We start from the raw sequence: 20,843 nt of genomic DNA on the forward strand, positions 1-20,843 counted from the left end.
ATTCATTCTTATTCACGCCTCTCATTCCTTCCCCGTTTGGTGAGCACCCACCGCCTTGGGGCAGCGCAGACTCGCGAGGAGCAAGGCTCGGAGTCCCGGCCTCACTGCGGCCGCCTGGTGCTGGGGACGCACGTCAAGCAGCCGCCCTGCTAGCACGCGTGCAATTAGAGACTGAAGCCGCGAAGAATGGTGCCGGCGCCTGGTCGTGGCGCACCGGGTCGGTGGGGCCGCGCTCGTGGGACACGCGGGGAGAAACCCGAGGCTAGTGAGACAGACGCGTGGGCGACTCCATCATCGCGAATGCGCCATCCACTGTCGACGCAGAACAGGGTGGTGGGTCCAGGGAACATTCCGGAAAAGCGGGTGGTGGCTGCGTTTTGCAAGTCAGGGCTGAGAATAGGGACTGTCTCCACTGAGCCCGGGTCCCCGAGTTCCATGGGGACCACGGGACCCCGGCTGCAGGGTCTGGATGCCAGCTGGCAGCTTCCAGAGCCACGCGGGCCTGGCCTGGGGGGTGAGAAGCACAGTTTCAGCGGTGACCGTGGTGGCCGAGCCCGCGGGGGTGTGCGCTGTGACTCCTCGGTCCCCGTGTCCCCAGGACTGAAGTGCGTGCGTGGACGGAACCAGACAAGTACACTCGCGACCGGGTGGTTAGGGTGACCCGGGGACTGAGTCACCGTGACAGTTAGGGCCCTCGCCACCTCCCAGACCCGCACGGGTGAACCGGTCACCGTTTCCGTCTCCGGGGTGGCCCGTCCACGCCACGGGCATCCCGCCGCGTCCTGCCGATAGAGGTGGCCGAGGAGAGAGCGCCAGGTTCTCCGGGACCCGTGGCAAGACACGCATGTGCCCAATCCCCAATTCCGTGTCCTGACGGATCCGTGTCGGCCGGGTCCTAACCCTCGCGTGAGAGATTCCACAGAGGGAGGCGGGGGCTTCCGGAAGGGCAGCAGCCGTGAAAACCTCCGCCTTCGGCCCCGAAGAGGGCGGCTTTCCTGAGCCTGACCAGATGCTGGGGACCCTCCTGCAGATCCCCGACAGCGACCTCGGTCTGCAGCAGCCCCGCAAAGGGCTCCCAGGGCTCTCCTGGAAGCCTCGCCCCCCGGCCGCCCCGCGTCAGCAGGCAGGTGCCTCTCCGGCCGGTGCGCCTGGCGCCTCAGCGTCTCCTTGACCTTCCGGGGGGGACCTTCGCGCTGCCGAGTGACAGCAGACAGCGGGGCAGAGCACGGACACGGCAGGGGTGCTCGGCGATCCGTGGGGCGCTCCGGGTCGCTAGACCAAAGCGGAGGTCGCGAGAGCCCGCTGGGTCGCCGGCATCTCGTCCCGCAGCCGCCGGGTTTGCGCGGGGACCGTTCACTTCTCGCTCTGCTCCACCTCCGCGTTTATTCAGGTGATCGATGCTCCCACGGCGCTTTCGCCCTCGCCGGTCCCCTGCCGTCGGAGCCCTCGCCGTCGAGCCCCCTCGGCTGACACGACAGCGGGGCTGTTCTTTCTCGGAAGGCACGTGCACCTGCGGCCTCGAACGTTCCCGGATCCCGGACGTCGTCCAAGTTCCTGACAAATGAAAGCGAGCTGGGCCGAGCCGCGGCCGGACCCTTGGCGACGCCGAGCCCCCGTCTCTCGGGTCCCCCGGCCCTTCTGCCTGCGAGCCACGCGCGAGGGGGGAGCCTCAGCCCCCCCTGCAAGCGTTCTGTCCGTTCCGGTTGGGACGTGCCCGTCCTTGCCCTTCCAGCCCAGAAACGTGTGCGGCATCTGCTCGCTTGGGCTTTTTCAGCTCAGTGTGTGTGGACCAACGGCCCCCCGACCCCAGAGCGCTCGCAGGGGCTCTTTCGGGTCTCTTCCTCTCTCCGTCCCCCTGCCTTTATTTTTCAGATCCCCGCCCCGCCCCCTCAGGGGTCGCCGCTCCCTTCGCTGCAGCTCTGACCCGCATTATCTTGCACACGAACCTGCTCGTGTGCCCTGCTGTACGCCCCCGCCCGCCCAGCCCGCCCCCTTCTGTCCGGCTTCCAAGAAGGGACATTTGCCTGCGTGTTCCATCCAGGCACAAGGCACGCGGTTTCTAAAATTTCCTCCAGCTTCCTTTATAGGCTCATCCGGAAAATGTGCCTTTTCTCTGCATCCACAGGCTGGGGGGCTGTCCACCTGCCCCTCCCCCGTCTGTGCCTGCTTTCTGTCCCAGGTACTTAGCCTTGAGGGAGGGGCGCCCTCCAGACCCAGCGTTTTCCGGTTCACGAGCGGAGCCCCGGCCGCCCCGCTGCCTTCCATGACCCCCAGGATTGAGGCAGGGTCCCCTCTGATCCCACATTGTGGTGTTGACGCTGCAAGACGAGCGTTTACTTCTGCCTCACCATCAGCCTTCTGTGGTTGCTCTTTGTCCCCAGTGTAGGGGCAGACAGTGGCCCTGACTCTGGCTGGGGGTGAGGGTAGGGGAGCACGTGACTCAAGACCAGCACAGTGAGCTGCAGGGGTTCCCTCCGGGATGGCCATGTGACCTGATCAGCACCTCTAGACTTCATGAGATGAAGGTGCCAAGTCCGGAGCTACTGCAGCCATTTTGTGACCCGAGGACAATGATGCGTATGTCCCTAACACCTGAGCGGCGGAAAGTGGTTGGGAGAAATGGAGCCACGCCGGAAGTTTTCCACGTAACCCTGTGACTCAAATCGCCAGGGGAGCCTCCTCGCTGCTAGAAATTTTACCAACTTCCTCAGCGAATCCACTTCCTCCCTCTCCCGGATGACAGTTTCACACCTTCTCCTGTTTCCCTGACCCCTTTTCCTGCCTCGTTTGTCCCTGGAAACCCAGTGCAGTTGGAAGAGAAGCTCTAAACCCAGGTGCTTCCGTGCCTCCCTGTTCCCGCCCGGTGCCCGCTGCTCGCACTTGGGCGCTGGTCCTGAGCTACGACCGCAGACAGGCGGTCCCTTCTCTCCTGACACACCGTCCCTCTCCCCTCCTCCATTTGCTCGCTCCCATCCGCACCTCTTCGGGAAGCCGTCCCCCATCGTCACTTTGCACACAGCTGCTGTCCCCCCTCTCCACTGAGTCCCAAGAAAATTCTAGAAACATTACTATATACACTGGCTTTAGTGCCTCGCCTTTGGTGACTTCCTGGACACGTTCGTCCTCACGCGGCCCGGAAGCCCTCCGCCCGGCCGCCTCCCCCGGCCGTGCTCTGCCCTCACCCACCAACCTCCTCGGCAGGAGCTGTGTGGTCACAGGGGGGCTGGCGGCTCCTAGGGACACTCACTGGGGACCTGACGTGGTTTCTGGGCGCCTTGCTGCCCTCGACGGTGGGATGGGGCTGCTGCTGGCGGCTGGCTTTGCGAAACTGCACGAAAAGTGCCTCAGCGGACTTGGCACGTGGCGGAGACTCAATGGGAGCTGTCGTCATTGCTGCGGTCACCTTGTCCTCGTCACCGCCGTGCTGGCAGGCACCGCCTCCTCAGCCAGGACGCTGCTGGATCGTGACCACAGCTGAGCGTTTGGGCCACAGTCGTGTCGGCCGCACACGGCGTGAGTGAATGATGGTGTTTTCCCAGCACCGGGCCAGGGCGCGTTCTAGAACGAGCGAGGAAGGGCCGTCTGCCGAGCCCGGGAACCATCTGTGACCAATTATGACGCTACAGGGATGCCAGCGGGTCACGGGCACGCGTCAGGACAGCGCCCGGGCCGGCGCACTCAGCCCCTGGAACTGGCAAGTCTGAGCTCCCTGGGCTGCAAAAGCCACCGAGCCTCGCTGGCGGCAGCTTGTTCCAACAGCGAGGCGCCCGGGGAGCCAACGGGTCGCGGCCCAGGAGAGGCGGGGACCGTGCCCGGCGTTTGAGCCACCCGCGGCCAGCCAGCGGGAACCAATGGCGCCTGGCGATCGTTGCGGCAAACTGAGGCTCGCGGGGCGTTTGCGCGTCTAAGGCCCGTCTGGACCTGCAGGGGCGGCTGTGCGGCTGCCGGGGCCCCTCCCCCACCACACAAGCAGGCAGTGTCATGGGAACCGAGCTCCGGGTGGGCGGCTGAGCAGGCGAGCTACTGCCCTGGCCACCCCGTCCCGGTGCCCGCAGCCCGATCCCAGGGCCACGGCCGCGGAGAGGGTGCCCTGCCTTCAAGCGCCCACGACGCCCGGGTGTGCGAGCTCGCGGTGTTTGAGGCACCTGCTCCGGGGCAAAGCCAGGGAGTCGGGCTGTCGGCTCCCCCCTGTCCCCATGCTCTGTCGGCCGGACACGGCTTCAGGCTCGCCTCCTTCTGGAAACGGGGTGCGAGCACGTGGCCAATGTGCAGGGGCCTGTACGGAAGCTCGGCGTGGGAGAGAGAAGGGAAGCAAGGGTTTTCCCGACAAGAGCTCACGGCCGAAGGTCCCAAGCAGCTGTGGACACGCGGCCGGAGCACTGGCCAGGGGCCGGCCTCCCGGCCCCTCAGAGACAAGCCAGGTGGCACTTCCGAGATCAAGAGATGATTGGGGCGTCTGGGGGCCTCGGCCGTTTGAGTGGCCGACTTCGGCTCAGGTCACGATCTCGCGGCTCATGGGTTCGAGCCCCATGTCGGGCTCTGTGCTGCCTGCTCGGAACCTGGAGCCTGCTTGGGACTCCGTGTCTCCCTCTCTCCTGCCCCTCCCCCACTCACACTCTAGCTCTCAAAAATGAATGTTAACAAAATTAAAAAAAAGAGAGAGACACAGCGGGCCCAGGACTGTGCTGTGTTGCACTGTCAGCCTCCTGGCCCTCAACCTCCCGGGGCCTCCGCTCCTCATCTGGCAAATGGGCTGATGCTTCCGGGCCCTTCCGCTAGCCTTGAAAGCTGCATGCCAGGACCTTACGAGCTGCTGGGGAGGATTGTTGCCTCGCAGGTGGCGTGTTCCTGATCCAGTGACCCTGAAGGTTAACGTCCTTGCCACCTGCTCCCAGCGTTAGGAACCGCTCCTGGTCCCACTCCCAGGGGCCTGGAGACCACAGTCCGAGCGGCCTGCGTGTGTGTTCATGTCAGTGTTGAATAGTCGCTTCACAATAAGGCAAAAGCCGATTATATTCATTTAATCTGTTAAAAGCATCACAAGTGATTTATTGATTTTTAAAAAGGAAAAATAAGAAAGGATTTTTCGCATCTTTGTTATGTGCATATGCCAAGTGTGGGCATGGCCCGGTCGAATGCAGCGTTAGCTGCCCACCACAGACCACACCGTACCCCCAGGTGCCTGTACGGCAGACTCCTAGAGCCTCAGATGTATAAGCAGACGAGCCACAGACCTACATGTTGATCTGTATGGCCGCAGGGATGGAGAAGTGCAAGGTTATCTCAGATGCCACCTTATTCCCAGGCTCTTGGGTCCACAGACTCCAAATACTCTTAATAGAAACAAGAACATAAAATACGAGAGAAACACCAATGACTAAGGGGGAAAAAAACCCAAACAGCAGAGAGAATGAAGTTGAGGGGTCAAGGAAGGTCAAAGGGGAGGTCACCTGCAGGCACTGGTGAGCTGGGGGCGGGGGAGGGGCACTGTGTCCAGGGGACTCATGCCGACCGTGACCTTGGCTCTGGATGGTGCCGACAGGTGTCTGACCCTGTGTGTCTGATGCTCATGGGGCAGGCTGGGTGGGGGGTGGACGGCAGGACACAGGGCTCCCTAAGGTGTCTTTGAAGCCTGCCAACAGGCTGGGGGGGGGTGGGTGGCAAAGGTCCAGAGAGTGCCAGCCGGGGATCCCACGCCGACCTCCCCAGCGACGCGTCCCCGGTCTCTGGGCCCCAGCCCTTCCCCAAGGAGGGTCTTAAGAACAACTTGCAGGGTGACCTCTGGAGGGGGCCCAGGAGCCCCAGCTGGTGAGCGGCGGCCTGGGGAGAGGGACTCCACCACCTGGCGTGTGACACACAGTGACCCCTTCCTCCTCGCGGCCTCAGAGTCCCTATTTGTGACACGCAAACACTGAGGGACTCCTGTGCGCTGGGGGCTGTTGCGGGCGCGAGGGTTTGTCCCTGGGTCTCCCCTCCTGCAGGCCTTTGTAAGGGAAGTGAGTTAATGCCCCCCAGGCTTCATTCTGGACTCACCACCAGCCAGTGAGCTCCCAGCCTGAGCTCTGGTGTTCCCCATCGCCTAGGGGGAGACCCTGAGCCCTGCCTGGGAGGGGAAAGTGGGGGGAGGGGGGGGGGAGAAGAGGAGGGGAGGAGGGAGGGAGGAGAAAGGGAGAGGGAGGAGGGAGGGAGGGGAGAGGAGGAGGGGGGAGAAAGGGGGGAGGGAGGAGACTACTGACTTCCGGGTTCAAGGCAAAAGGTGAACACCTCCCCCCTGTATATTCACAAGTGTAGACTTAGGCTAGCGTCCCTGATTCTAGGCGTCTGTGAGTGAGTGGACTCACTGCACCGGGGTGCGGAGGGCTAGTCCCTGGGGCACCTCTGCTGCTGTCTTGCCGTGTGACCTTGGGAAAGTCACCCCTCTCTGGGCCTCAATCTCCCCAACTTCAAAATGAGGGGCACGCTCCTGGACGGCCCTTCCGGTTCTGCCATCCGAAGCCTCTCCTGGTCCCCGGCTCCTACCCGGGTTCCTCCAACTGTAAGGAGGCACCGGGCCCTTGGTGCTTCTCCAGGCGGTGCCCCAGGGGGAGGAGGAGACCCCCAGCGGGTGGGCGGGGAGCCCGGGGAGCGTGCCACCTGCTGGCCGGCTGCAGAAGTGCAGGCCCGGGCTCCGGGGGCAAAGCCCTCAGAGCATCTGTCCCTCCGGAACCCCGGCACTAAAAGAAGGGACCCGAGAAGGGGGCTCTGACGAAGCAACCCAGACGGCTACTGCCTGACCACAGAGTAGAAAGTTGAACAACCCCCCACCCCCAGAACGCAAACAGCTACCTAAAGAGGTATTTACATTATCTGCAGTTTAGAAAGAGGCGGACGGCGGGAGGCACGGAGGGCTGTGTTGGGAGGGCCCGGGGCAGGGGTGGGGTCTGGGTCACAGGCTTTCTGGACTCTGCAGGGCGGCCCCCGCAGAGGGAGGCCATGCAGGTAGGAGCCGCCCTCCTGGGGGGGGGGGGGTATTGAAGAAGAAAGCGGGGCTCCGGGGCCCCCCCCGTGCGGGGACAGAGGCCCACGGTGCAGGGTGACCGGCGGCCCCGGCAGGCGCACCTCCCCGTCCCCAGGGCGGCCGGGCCTCGGGCTGGGGCCACGGGGTGTGGCGCAGCCGGGGCAGCCACGCGGGGTCCGGGGACAGAGAAGTGCCCGGTCGGGCCGGGGGCGGCGGGTGGCGCCGTGCGCCTGGTGTCCAGGGGGGGCGGGGGTCAGGCCCCCGTGCGTCTCGTGGGCTGGGCGGGCGTGAGCTGAGGAGAGGGGGCATCTGTCGCTGGACGAGGTGGCGCTTCCGCAGGCCTCTGAGGGGACGCGGGTCCTAGCACCGGTGCCCTCCGGGGATGAGACGGCGCAGAGGAGAGTGTCCGGGGCGCGGGCCTCGGGGGACATCAGCTCACCAGGTAGCTGTGCATCTCTCGGGAGTTGATGCTCAGGACCACGCCGGAGTGATTCCCTGGGAAACGGACACGGCCGCCCGTGAGCACGCCCCCGCCCCGCCCCTGCCGCAGGGGGCGCCGGGGCCCCGGCGTGTGGCCTCAGCAGCGCCACGAGGCCGACGTGCGGTGGGCGTCCCGCGGTTCCTGGAGTGGTGCGGGTGGTGCCTGAGCGCCGTGCGGGGCAGTGGGGGGGTGGGGGTGGGGGTCTCTCCGTCTCCTGGGTGCGCGACAGGGTGGGCTCTCCCGGTGCCGTCCCGAGCGGCGGGCCCCGGCGGGCCTCGGGAGGGGAGGCCGAGGCCAAGGCCACGCGCGTCGCGCCCACTGACCTGCGACAGGGCGGCCGGCGTGCGGCAGCAGGGGGATGCGGGAGGGGCTGCGCCCCCTCCCGGCAGCGGGCGCTGCAGGGCGCGGCGTGAGCGGCAGGAGAGAGAAGGGGCGCGGTGACGTCAGAACGCGGGTCTGGGTGGGGGACGGGGGAGGGCTCTGCGGGAGTGGGGGAGGGTTCTGGGGGGGAGGGGGAGGGCTCTGTGGGGAGGGGGGAGAAGGTTCTGGGGGGGAGGAGGGTTCTGTGGAGGGGGAGGGCTCTGTGGGGGGAGGGGGAGGGCTCAGCCGGCGGGAGGGTTCTGCGGGGGGAGGGGGAGGGCTCTTGGGGGAGGGGGGAGGAAGGTTCTGCGGGGAGGAGGGAGGAAGGTTCTGCGGGGGGGGGGAGAGGAGGGTTCTGTGGAGGGGGAGGGTTCTGTTTGGGGAGGGGAAGGGTTCTGCGGGGGGAGGGGGAGGGCTTTGCGGGGGGAGGGTTCTGTGGGGGGATGGCAGGGCTCTGCGGGGTGGGAGGGGGGAGGTGTGGGGGTGGAAGGGGAGGGTTTTGTGGGCGGGAGGTGGTAGGGCTCTGAAGGGGGAGGATTCTGCGGGCGGGGGGGAGGGTTCTGTGGGGGGACGGGGGAGGGCTCTGCGTGGGGGCTGCATCACGAGACGGAGGCCCCACCCTGGGGGAGAGGAGAGGAGGCAGCCCTGGCATTTCGCGGGAGCCACCTTCCCCCTCGTCCTGTGTCCGGTGCTCGGGGAGAGCGCGGCCGACGGCTCTGCGGCACCTGCCGGGCTGGGGCTCCCCGGGCTCACCAGCCCGACTGGTGGGTGAGACCCTCATCGAGGTCCAGCCCCTCGTGGCCTTGGTTTTGCCACGTGTCATGTGTCACAGCGTCTCAGCGCCGCCCTTCGAGGACCGCCTGGGGGTTACGTGGGGAAATGCACCTGGCGCATACTAAGCGCTCCCTGAAAATAACCTGTTAGTTTTATGCTCTGGATTGTTCTTCAGGACCTTGGCGGTAAACACACGCCACGGGCCGGGAACAGGGCTCGGGTCTTCCCGGGACACCCACGCCCTCCATCCGAGCTTGGGAAGCCCCCGGTCGGCTCCCAGACTCCGCAGCTGCCGCTGTCACACCGGGTTGTGAGGTCCCCTGCATGAAGGGGGGGGGGCGGGCTATGTGGGAGGCAGCGTGGAGCCCCTAGCAGGGGAGCCCCCTTGGAGGGGTCCCTGAGGATGCACAGGAGAGCACCCCCAGCCTGGGGGCTGCGGTGGGGGGAGGGGAGGGCACAGGCTGGGGAAGCCACAGAGCCGGGATGGAATTTGGTTTTCTCAGCTAAGTGACCGCTCGGAATCTCAGCTTTTTTATCTGCCTCACCGAGGTCGCTCCGCCCGGCCGGCCGGGCTCAGGACCCGGAGCTGTCACCACGTCCCAGGAGGGGGCGGAGGCACCACCCCCGGGGAGCACAGATGGGGGAGATGACTGGCCGTCCCACAGCGGGGACCCTGCCGAGGTTGGGGGACGGACAAAGGTGGGGTAGCCTCCCCGGCCGCTCTAGGGAGAAACTGAAGGACACGGGCTCTGGGGTCTGGCCGGCCTGGGTTTGGATTCGAGGTCAGCCACGTGGGTTCTGTGCCGCCTGCGTGAATGACTTCACCCCTCGACCCCTGAACAAGTGACACACTGGTTTCGGCCTGTCCCACCCAGCTCTGAGGGCAGGACAGACACAGCGAGGGAGAGAACGGCCCAGCAGTACTGACAATCCGTGGTGACAGTGACACCCTCAGGGCGTCCTCCGTGCCGCTGTGCTCCGGCTGCTGGCCTGGGGGACGTGGGGGCCGGCCACCGAGAGTCGGGGCACAGACAGGAACTGCCCTCCTGGGGGACGTGGGTGAGAAGCATGAGGGCCGACGGCCGTGCGCCGTGTGTGTGTGTGTGGGGAGTGGCCGGGGGTGACGGGACCCCCCGCCAGGCACGGTCAGGAGCCAGTGAGACCACGGGGACCAGAGCACTTTGTCAGCTGCAAAGCGCGGTGCACAGGTGGTTACGTCCGTGTGCGTGAGGCTCACGAAATCCTCAATCCTCGTTTCCGGTGAACAGGACGGCTGGGAGCACTGGGGGCCCCTGGGGAGAGGCCACCAACCCCCGAGAGCAGAGCTTCCCCGCGCAAATAGCCCCCCCCCCCCCACCAGGGGGCACCGGACGGGGCGCTCAGGCGTTGCCAGATGTGGTGGCCGCTGTCCCCAGGCCGCCGATTTAATCTCCGGTCATCCCCTCCTCAGATGGAGGGGACAGAGGGCCACCGCCTGCCTGGCCCTGGGTCCCGAGTGCTTGGTGGCCCGAGGCCGCCAGGCAGGGACCCACAGGAAGGGGGGGGGGGGAAGGTGGGTTTTCGGGACGGGTGTTACCTAGAGTCTGTGAGTCGAGATCATCATCTATAAATTCCTCACCCTGGATGACGCTCTGGACGCCTTGGCTGTGGCTCACGGGGCTCGTCATTTCTTGCTCCTTCTCATTGTGCATCTGGGCATACACGGTCCTGCCGGGGCGTTTCCTGTGGGGCAGAGGTGGGGCTCGGGGTGCCGCGCCGGCCATCGGCCCCCGGAAGCCCCCAGACGGCTGCGCCCCAGACCACTCCCGCGTGTGGTGCCGACATGCTCCTGGATCTCGTCCCCTGCCCCATGTCTGCTCCAAACCACCTCCTCCAGGAAGCCCTCCCTCCCGTGAGGTCTGCCGCCCTGGATTTCCCTCTGCCCCGGGGCGCGGGTGCTCGCGGTCCGTCTCCCCTGGTACCTAGACTGAGATCACATTGCAGGAAGGGGGTATTTTACTGTCCTGTGTTTCCCAGTCATCCGGCATCTCCGGGAGACCAGCGTCCTGGGCCCTGACTGGGTTGGTGAGACACGCTTTCCCGTGACACACGGGATGCCGACCTGGCTCTGAGAGGCACCTGCTGAGTCCTGCCGGGGTCCCAGGACTGTGCTGTCTCGATTTCCTGTGCCTCCGGGGCCGGAGGGAGAGGAGACCGTGGGCACAGCCCCCTCTGCCTCAGCCGGGCCCCCCTCCGGGCCAGCCTCCTTCGTGTTCAATACCTCGTCAGCCTGAGCGAAACCGGGCAAGAGCCCGCCGTCCCCCCGGGAAGAGCAGGCTTTCTCGGACGCCGCTCCCCAAGCCCTGCCCGTTCTTCAGGGACAATCGGAGGGCAGGTGACCTTCAGGCCTCTGGGCTGGGCCAGACCACGTGGCCAGTTCTGCCCACCGAGGGCGGATAAAGGCGGCACGCGTCACCTCCAGGCTGAAACACTTGTGGGATGGCTTGGTCCCTCCAGAACTCTCTTCCCTCTGCTGTGCCTCCGGCTTCTCGAAATGGCCCTGCCCCGGAGCCACTACGCGAGGCCAGCCCCTCCCAGCCCCAGGGGACAGCCCGAGTGAGGAGTCGGCCTCTGGCGGCTGTGAGCCCCGAGCCGTGGGGCTGCTTGTTATGGCAGCTGAGCCCGGCCCACGCTGACTGCTACGCCGCCGGGAACGGAGCCAGCTCCCCGGACCCCCACAGGCCGGGCCGGACCCTCGGGCCTCAGGACCCGAGAGGCATTTCTCTGCTGCCTGGCACCAGTCGGTCTCGCCTTCCCTGCAGGGCCTGGCGCTCCGGGAGGGGACACCCGCCCCCTAACCGTGCTCTACTGTTTCCAAGGCAACCCCGGGCTCCTGATCAGTTCGGGAACAGTCCTCAGGGTGCCGGGCAGCGGACCGGCACTCCCTCCCTCCCCCCTGTTTGGGGCACCTCCTGGGCCCACTCGGGTCCTCCCCTTCCGCCTCCTCCCATCCCCCTCCTCAGGGTGCAATCATCTGCAGCTGTTTGTGGAGCTGCTCTCTGGCCCTCAGGGCCGTCTGAGGAACACAGTTCAGGAGGCCGGAATTGTGTCCCTTCCATGGCCTCGACCCACCAACCCTGCCCTGGACAAAGTCCAAACGACCCCCCGCATCCGTGCTGACGTCCAAGGGGAAAGAAAGGGGTGGGGATGTGCCCAGCCGCTGGCCTCTGGCACAGCTCAGGCTCAGAGAGGTGCCTCACCTGCCATCCCTGCAGCCTGACACTCATCCCCCCACCCCCCCTGCAGCCTCTCATCCCCCACCCCCCTGCAGCCTGACACTCATCCCCCCACCCCTGCAGCCTGACACTCATCCCCCCAACCCCCTGCAGCCTGACACTCATCCCCCCACCCCTGCAGCCTGACACTCATCCCCCCACCCCACTCCCCTGCAGTCTGACACTCATCCCCCACCCCTCCTGCAGCCTGACACTCATCCCCCCACCTCCCCTACAGCCTGACACTCATCCCCCCACCCCCCCTGCAGCCTGACACTCATCCCCCCACCCCTGCAGCCTGACACTCATCCCCCCACCCCCCTGCAGCCTCTCATCCCCCCACCACCCCTGCAGCCTGACACTCATCCCCCCACCCCTACAGCCTGACACTCATCCCCCCACCCCCCTGCAGCCTCTCATCCCCCACCCCCCTGCAGCCTGACACTCATCCCCCCACCCCTGCAGCCTGACACTCATCCCCCCACCCCTGCAGCCTGACACTCATCCCCCCACCCCACTCCCCTGCAGCCTGACACTCATCCCCCACCCCTCCTACAGCCTGACACTCATCCCCCCACCTCCCCTACAGCCTGACACTCATCCCCCCACCTCCCCTACAGCCTGACACTCATCCCCCCACCCCCCCTGCAGCCTGACACTCATCCCCCCACCCCTGCAGCCTGACACTCATCCCCCCACCCCCCTGCAGCCTCTCATCCCCCCACCACCCCTGCAGCCTGACACTCATCCTCCACCCCCCCTGCAGCCTGACACTCATCCCCACGGCCCCCCACTCCCCCCAGGCTCCGGCCTCTCTTCATGGGGTGAGGCATCTCAGCTAACTGCCTGGGGACCAGAGAAGGGCACAAAGGAACACACCTGCAGGGGCTGCCCCTCCCCCTCCTCCCCCTTCTCCCCTCTTTCTCCCCCTCTTCCCCTCCCCTCCTCTCCTCTCCTTCTCTTCTTTTCCTCCTCCCCTTTCCCCACCCCCTTCCTTCTCAGTCCTCATTCATAAATGAGGAAGCCGAGGCAGGCCCCGAGGGGAAGCCCAGGAGAATGGCCCCTGCCTCAGTGCTGGGCCACCCTGCAGTCTGGACAGGGCCTTGCACTCAGGGTGAAGTTTGCTCCAGGATGGAGACCCAGACGTGGCTGGAAGTCTCTGCTTCTTCCTTTAATCTCTGCAAATACACAGGACACCGGGCCCCCACCCCACACTTGCACAGCAGAGGGGGCCTGGCAGGACACCCGCTCTTCACACCCTTGGGAGAACCAGCGTGCCTATTCCACAGATCTGGAAGTCGAGGCTCTGAGCGAGTTCTACCTGGTACGGCCACACCTCTGTGGCCCGTCTTTGGGGGAACTGAAGTGTTGCAGACTTGAAACAGCATGGGACAGTGAGAACGGAGTGTGCGGGGAGAGCAGGGATGCCCTTTAACTGGGGGGGGGGGGGACTGGGAGGCAGCCCTGTGTGCCTCCAGGTAAACATCAGGCCCCCTCCTGGCTGAGCCTCGGGGATCAGCCTGGTACCCGTGTGGACTGTGGGCCTGGGGCCAGCACCACAGACATCGGACATCTGGCATCGGGAGGGGAAGATGGCAGAGCTTTGAGGCTGAGAACACTCTTGTAACGGAAACCACGGGACCCACGCCTCAATCAGGATACAGTCAGCAGCTCTCCACCTGGCCCAAGATCACACCATGGAGGCAAGGGGTGTGTGACCTGCCTCTTAAGGTGCCAAGTGCATCTGTCACACACCTGAAGACTGCTCAGGGGGGCCCAGGAGGGGCCTTGGCCAGCAAGGGGGCCCCTCTGCCCCGGCCCGGGGGAGGGCCTGGAGTTACATTCCCTGGGGCTTTGCCGGCACCTGCTTTAGCCTGACCGTGTTTGGGGTGGGGAGGGGCCCTGCCTTTGGCCCCAGAAATCCTGGTCTCAGAGGCCACTTCCTAGCCGTGACACATCCCACTTTCAGAGGGGCTGTGGGTATCAGGCCATGTCACCCAGGCTGAGGGGAGGGAGCAGACAGGGAGGAGGTGGGGTTCCTGACCCCGGCACCCAGCAGAGGGTTGTGTCCTTCGTCCAAGAGAGGCTTTCTGGGGCAAAGATCTCGAGTTTGATTTGAACTTGAGGTGCCAGCGGGGGGACACCCAGGTGGACCTGTCCACCAGAAACCAGGGCCTCTACAAGCCTAGACACCAAGAAAGGCCACAGCCTGGCTCCTGTTCTAGCCTCTCTGCTCAGCAAGTTCCTACTTATCCTTCAGGATCCCCACTCAGAAATCCCCTCCTTAGGCAAGTCCTCCCAGATTCTCCAGACCAGCTCAGGTCCCTGTTACACACTCTCAGAGCGCCTCAGGCCGCCCATTCGGTTGGGACTGACAAACAGTTGGGACTGTTCGGTTGGAACAATAAAGCTGGGGACCCACACAGAGGAGTGGGGTGCACATATGGTCACCACTTAAAAGACCGACCGAAGGAGCTGGGAGGGGTCTGGAGACGGGGGAGTGGGGCCCAGGGCCTGGGGGAAAGATGGGGTTGGAGGAGGGACCCTTGGCCTCACAGGAGCACGAAGGGAAGGGTCAGCATGTCTTGGACTGTCCCGAAGGGCGACCCTGAGGCCGCTGGACCTGAGCCATCAAGACAGGAGAAGCAGTGAGGTGACAACTCGAAGCCGCCTTTTGAAGAATGAGTCTGGTGACACGTCTGGTTCATTTTGCTCATTCTCAGGTCCAGGATTCGGGGAAGTTCAGCTTCACCAGCCCCTCCAGGGCAGCCTGGAGCCCCAGCACGGTGGGTTATTAAACCCATTTTACAGACGAGGAGCAGGCCCAGAGGGGACGAGAGTCCCCGCAGCCCCCACTGAGGACTGCATACTATGCTTGCAACCCCTCCTGGCCTCAGCAGAGCCCCCCTGCCAGCTCCCGCCCTCTCCTCGCTGGGGCGCTGGGGGCAGGGATGGTGAGTGCGGGAGGAAGTCTGGGCCAGCCCGGCTCAGATCCCCCTCCTCTGTTCACCAGCTGTGTGGCCCTGGGCACACTACATGACCTCTCTGAGCCTGGATCTCCTCATCTGTGAAATGGGCGGGGCCTCCCTCCACGTGAGATAAGGCTGGGATGTCGGCAGACAGGAGGTGGGGGTGGACGATGGTCGTGGGGCTGTGAGCCGCTGGCCGCCTCCCCGCCTCCCGGGACCGCGGCCGTTCGGAACCTGGAGCCCGTCTGGCCTCCCGCCCTCCCCGCCGCAGCCCATCGAGGATCCTGCCGGAAAGCCTCTGCCCGATGCCCGACCTCACGCCCGACCTGCCAGAGCGGCCGGCGGGGTGGCCTTGCCTTTTGAACTTGTAGAGGATGAACACGCCCACCGCGAAGAGTCCGATGACCACGAGGACCGCCACGGCCCAGTAGCCGCCACCGCCTCCCAGCCTCTGAGAATCTGCAAGGAGAGCAGTGGTGCTCAGTGGGGCCCCACCGTCCCCCGCCCCGGCCTCCTCGGCTGGAAGACGTGGTCCGGCAGGTGCTCCCGGTGTGGCTGAGCGGCGTGGGCAGGCGTCGGGGCAACCCCGGCCCCACGGCCCCCGCCGGGCTCCTGCTGTGTGCGCGAGGGCCCCGGCCCCTCCTTCTGGAACGTGGACCGAATTGCTGGTGTGAGGTCAACCTGCCACGTGTCGCGATGGGCCCCGTGTCTCTACAGGGCAGAGGGAAGCTCTCACTTCTGCAAAGATTCTTTCCCAGACAGGAAAGGACACACGCGTGACCGGAGAGGATGGTCCCATGGTGGGGGCGGGGACCCTAAATGTCCATGTCCGTTAAAGCCAGGGCTGTATGTGCCGCATCTGCGGACAGAGCAAGGCCCTTGGGTCTGACCACCCCCCTTGGGTTGTAATTGGAGGCGACTGTCCAGCCAGGAGGAGCTGGTGGGTGACTGGGGGGTCCTCTGCCCCCAGTGCCTGGAGTAATAGTGTCGCCTGAGGGGGTTGCACACCCCCTCGATCCTGCAGGGGCGAGCACGGGCCAGGCCAAAGGAAGCCCCCTGCTTCTCACCTGTGTCTGTGTCCCTCATGGTCACCAGGATCCGGACCCCACCTCGCAGGAGGAAGCTGATCTTCTGTGCCTTCAGCACCTGCTGGATGGCCAGGAGTCTCTGAAAGCAAGAGGAGGAGAGTGAGAGGGTCCTCCGGAAGCCACCGGAGGGAGCGGGAGAGCTGGGCAGACATCTGCTCTGACCCTCCAGAGCTGCAGGGTTGGGGGGGGCACTCAGCTTCTTTGGGTCTCAGTTTCCTCATCTGTAAAATGGGAATACTTGCCAGCTTGCGCTGAGAACCTACAGAGGGGCACGAAGGTGACCGAGCTGGGGCCTGACCACTCTCGTTCTCGTTGGGACCACAGAGTGTGGTAAAGTTGGGGAGCCCAGGGGTGCTCAGGAGGCCCCGAGACCTGGCAGTGGTCAGGGAGGGCTTCCCAGAGGAGGAAGACCAAGACGAGAACAAGATGGGGACAGGACAGGTGACCTGGGCCAGGGAGTGACCGCACCCCTGACGGAGAGCAACCCCAGGAGGTGATGTTGCTGGATCACAGGGTGGGGGGCGGCTGGCCTCTTGGAAAATGAGGGGGAGTTTTCCTGGTGTTCAGAAGGGGACCAGCTGCCCCATGTGGCTGCCCAGGTGTCGTTCTCTGCACAGGTGGGTGTACAGGTGCTGGGGAAGGGGGCCTCCCACAGGATGGTGGTCCCTGGGGCTCCCCTGCCCAGGGTGCCTTGGGTGGGACATTCTGGGGGGCCAAACTGGCCTCCACGAACAGCAGCTTGGCACCCGGTGTTCCCTGGGAATGCGGGGTCTGCGTCTGGGACTGTGCTGCAAGGGTCAATGCCTCCGGCCCCGTGCCCGGCACACGGCAAGGGCCAGGCGGATGCCGTGCAGTCAGTGACCGTGATGGGTCCCTAGGATTTTTCACCATCCTCAGGCACACGGTTTACCCTCAGCTCAGGACAAGGGGGGTGACAGTTCCCCCGTGTCCCTCCCCATCTCCTTCCAAATCTCTCCTGAGCGCCCACATCTGAATCCTGCAGAATCTGCCCATCTGCTCTCCACCTCGAGGGCCGGGGTGGGCGGGGGGCGCTGTGGGCCCGAGTGAGGGAGGTCCCCGAGGCCCGCCGCGCCTTCCCCGAGCTGTGCGGAGCCCCTGTGGTTAGCTACCTGTCTGAGAAATGGGTACAGTCACTCTCAACCCTCTGCTGTCCCACCCCCCAGAGACACGGCAGGGGCCGGGGGCTTGGCAGGCCGGGGAGCCCTCAGGTGCCGATGCGGATGCCCTTTGGGAAACGCTGTGGGCCGGGCCCCGACGGTCACGTCTAACCAGGAGGCAGCGTGGGAGTGGTGTGGAGCAGCCGCAGTGACACGGGGCTCCCTGTCCTCTCCGTGGTCCTGACGGTGCCCCCCGCCGAGCCCCACTTCCCTCGTCTGTAAAATGAGACGCTATCAGCCGCCCACAGGGCTGTGCTGTACCCCGCTCAGCGCTGGTCAGTCTTTCCAGACGGCCTCCAGGGGCACCTGTCTCACGACCAGTCCAGAGGGGGGTGGGGCTTCTGATTTTTTTTTCTTGAGATAACATTTGCTTTCTTCAAGCGTACAAATCGGCACTTTTTAGGGTACTTACGGTCATGTAGCTATCACCGCTGTCTGACTCCAGAACATTCTCATCATCCCCAAAGGAAACCCGTGCCTGCCAGCCGTCTGCACCCCCCGCACCTCCCTAGCCTCTGGCAGCCGGAGCCTGCTTTCCGCCTCTGCGCGCCTGCCCCTTCCGGACATTTCCATCAACGCAGGCATCCAGCAGGCGGCCTCGGTGACCGGCCGCTTCCCCTGCGCGTCCCGTCTGCCGGGCCCATCCCAGTGGCAGCAGGTGTCAGACCCGCATCCCTTTTGACGGCTGCCTAAGACTCCGTTGTGTGGACGTCTGGCTCGTGGCCACTCTGGGGCCGCTGTGAACACCTGTGTGCCTGTGCGCGTGGGCGAGCATTTCCGGTCCTGCGCACGTGCCTCGGGGGCCGTGCCCGACGCTGACCCTGCCTAACCTTCTGGGGACCTGCTGGTCGGCTCGGCACAGGGCTGTGCTTGCAGTGCCCCGGGTCCGCCTTCCGCTCTCCTCCTCCACCCGAGTTTCGGTCTGTTTGGGGAAGCGTTACAGCCACCCCAGGGCATCCCGGTGGCTTCGATTTATCCCTGGGTCCCCATCCTGTGCCCGCGACACGGCAGGTCTTCTGTCTGCCCAGATGAGGGCTATTCTCTGGAAGCTGTCCCATGCAGTGAGGACATTGGCTAAGTGGATGGGCCCTGATTTCCACTCTGTCCCGAGACCCACACCCTGGGTGCTCGGGCCAGTGTGACCAGCTCCGGCCACCGGAATGTCCCCCCGGCGGGTGGTCCCACCCCAGTGCCCTTGTGCCCCGCCATTCCCCAACACAGTGACCTTGGAGGCCACCAGAGTCCCAGGGGTGCGGCCACGGAGGGAGGAGAGCCGGCCACCTGCGTCAGGCAGTGATTGGTGAGATCACTGGTGATCTGGTGAGTGACACTGGTGAGTGACTGGTGGGCCTCTACGTGACAAAGAGCCCCCGAGACTCTGTGCTTGCTGTGACTTACCACCAAACCCTGGGCACTAGGCCACCAAACCCTTGGCGGTGCAGGGAGAACCTGGGTCCAGCGGCCTCAGGAGATACCTTGTCACTTGTGAGATTCCTCTTCCTCGCGGGCCCGGGAGGGGGCAGGAGCACGTTCAGGTCGGCCACGGTGGGCAGCCCCGGCTTTACAACGGTCACCAGCAGCTCCTCGGGGACGCTGGTCTCCTGCAGGGACACGGACAAGCCCCTCCTGAGCCGCCTGTCTTCTCTGTCCCCTGCCATGCTCTGGGGCCCCCAGGAACACCCTCTCTCTCCTCTTGCTCTGTCCAAGTCCTGGCCACCTGTCCTTTGAGCTAGTCCTGAGCCTCGCGCCCCACAGGGATGGCCCCCGAGCCCGGTAGCCCCCTGACAGTGGCCTCCCCCAGGCCAGGCCTGCTACTTCCAGATCATTCCTCACACTGAGGGTGAGCAGAGCCCTCTCTGGCCAAGCTCCTCCCAGGCATCAGGGCTCCTGACCAAATAGTTCCTCCAACCCACAAAGCTCAGCCTCCACGGGTCCCTCTGCCTCCTGAAAATCCCACTCCGTGCGCTTCTATCTGGCAAACTCCTATTCAGCCTTCAACACCCAGGCCAGTATCACCAGCATTATTAACTGGTTGAGGAGAGGCACGGCCAGAGTGGGCCTCAGCCCGTGACAGCCTTGGATGACTGTGGGGGGCTGGTCTTTCCTTCACTGAGGGACCAAGGGCCCTGAGTGGCCTAGGCCCACCCTGGGGCGCTGCCTCGGTCTGCTGTCTGTGGGCTCCCCGGGGGCAGCAATCGCATGGATTCTCTCTGGCTCCAGTATCCGGCCCAGAACAGAAACTCCGTGAATAAAGGAATATCATACTAAGGAGCTTCTGGGCCATCAGAGGACAGTGACTGTGTCCCGTGCAAACAGCTGGTGCTCACTCGATGTGCATGGAGGACGTCGGCCTGCCCCTCCCCGGTGAGCTGGCGCTCCAGCCGCCTGTCCCGCAGAGCCAGGGCAGCGGGCCCTAGCTGTCCCCGGAGCACCGGGCAGACAGCCTGAAGACCAGGTCACCGGGACTGAGGGCAGCTCCACCGGCCCCGCCCCGCCCCTCCCTGGGTGCTCTGGGGCCCCGCCCCTCCGAGGCGCCCGCAGGTGCTGGGGAGGCCCCGGGGTGGTGGGCTGGGGGCACCTTGGAGAGCAGCCGGGTCACCACCAGGCCGACGTCCTCTCTCCACTCAGGGGTGTTGGGGTTGTGCACATCCAGATCCATGGAAAACCGCAGAGGCACTACCTGAAATTGGTCTGAAAAGTGGCAGAAACGGGCGAGCTGGTCAGTCCTGGGCAGCAAGGCTCCGCCCTCCGGCAGGAGGCCATGCACCCTGGATGGCCCAGGACTGCCCTGGCTTCAGATCCCGTGGCCCGCTTTGGAAAACAAGAGTCCTTCCTGCGCCAGCCACTGCCCGGGGCAGGGCCCACCTCACTGACTGGCACCTAATAACGAACATTAAAACCCCTGTGGCCACCGGGGAGGGAGGGCCCGGCACGCGCCAAGCCTGCCCTATGAGCTCTGCCCCATTCACTCACAAGGATGGCTACACCCCATGAGGTCGGGCTCCCTTCCCCCAGGGATCCATGGACTTCAAGGGCACTGGTCTCCCCACCAGAGTAAGAGTCCCTTGAGGGCAGAGGTGCCACCTTCTCTTTCTCTCCCATTTGCCAGGGTCCCCAACCCAGAGGCCCACTCTGGAGCCCCGTGCAGGTGGTTGTGAGAGGAGCTCGCTGTAGTCTCTCCAGGTTCCTCCTGAGCCCCATGGAGGAAGGAGGCTTTGTTGGGGCTATGCGGCCCAAGGGACAAGCGCTTTGTGACCTGGGAACCCAGCAGCTTACGGCAGGGGAGGCAGTGACTATTTCAAAGCCCTGGGCTCAGGACCCTGTGCACATGTGTTTGCGAATGGAGGAACAGCCAAAGGCAGGCCCACTAAATATTTAAGTGATGGCTGCTGTCCATAGGAGAGGCTGTTGGTAAGCAAAATGAGGTTTTATCAGTGTGATGACAAGGGCAATAACACCCTGGGGGGGGGGGGTCTCTTCCATTTTTAGGATTAATCTCCTATTGTAAATGTCTCCCATGAGGGACTTGGGGCCCCCAGTGAGTGGGATCCAGAATGGGAGTCTCAGGAAAGGCTATGTTAGGAGTCCTCTTACTTTAAGTTAGAATCATGTGACAAGGGGGCAGGAGAGGTCAGGCTGCTGGGAGGCTGGCAGACCCGGTGACCCCGACAAGTCGGTCACTCGGCCACGTCCTCTTTCTGTGCCGTGTGAGGCCCATGAGGGCCACCGGACACAAAGACTC

General features: G+C 64.9%; 1 protein-coding gene across 5 annotated transcripts in view; it reads right to left on the reverse strand.

Moving 5' to 3' along the window:
* Positions 1–5,019: 5,019 nt before the first annotated feature.
* Positions 5,020–20,843, reverse strand: part of SORCS2 (sortilin related VPS10 domain containing receptor 2) — a 535,095-nt gene continuing 519,271 nt past the window's right edge. For 4 of the 5 annotated variants that reach the window (XM_081795485.1, XM_081795484.1, XM_081795482.1 and 1 more), the window contains 6 exons: positions 19,680–19,792; positions 18,577–18,702; positions 15,903–16,002; positions 15,192–15,294; positions 10,189–10,334; positions 5,020–7,492 (listed from right to left, as the gene is read on the reverse strand). In XM_081795485.1, coding sequence (XP_081651611.1) covers positions 7,428–7,492; positions 10,189–10,334; positions 15,192–15,294; positions 15,903–16,002; positions 18,577–18,702; positions 19,680–19,792 — 653 coding nt within the window. In that variant the 3' untranslated portion in view covers positions 5,020–7,427. The remainder of the gene's footprint in view (positions 7,493–10,188; positions 10,335–15,191; positions 15,295–15,902; positions 16,003–18,576; positions 18,703–19,679; positions 19,793–20,843) is intronic. The other variant, XM_081795483.1, reaches the window with a different exon arrangement.

The sequence above is a fragment of the Panthera onca genome, chromosome B1, assembly GCF_046562875.1.
Source record: "Panthera onca isolate mPanOnc1 chromosome B1, mPanOnc1 haplotype 2, whole genome shotgun sequence".
Lineage (NCBI taxonomy): Eukaryota > Metazoa > Chordata > Mammalia > Carnivora > Felidae > Panthera > Panthera onca.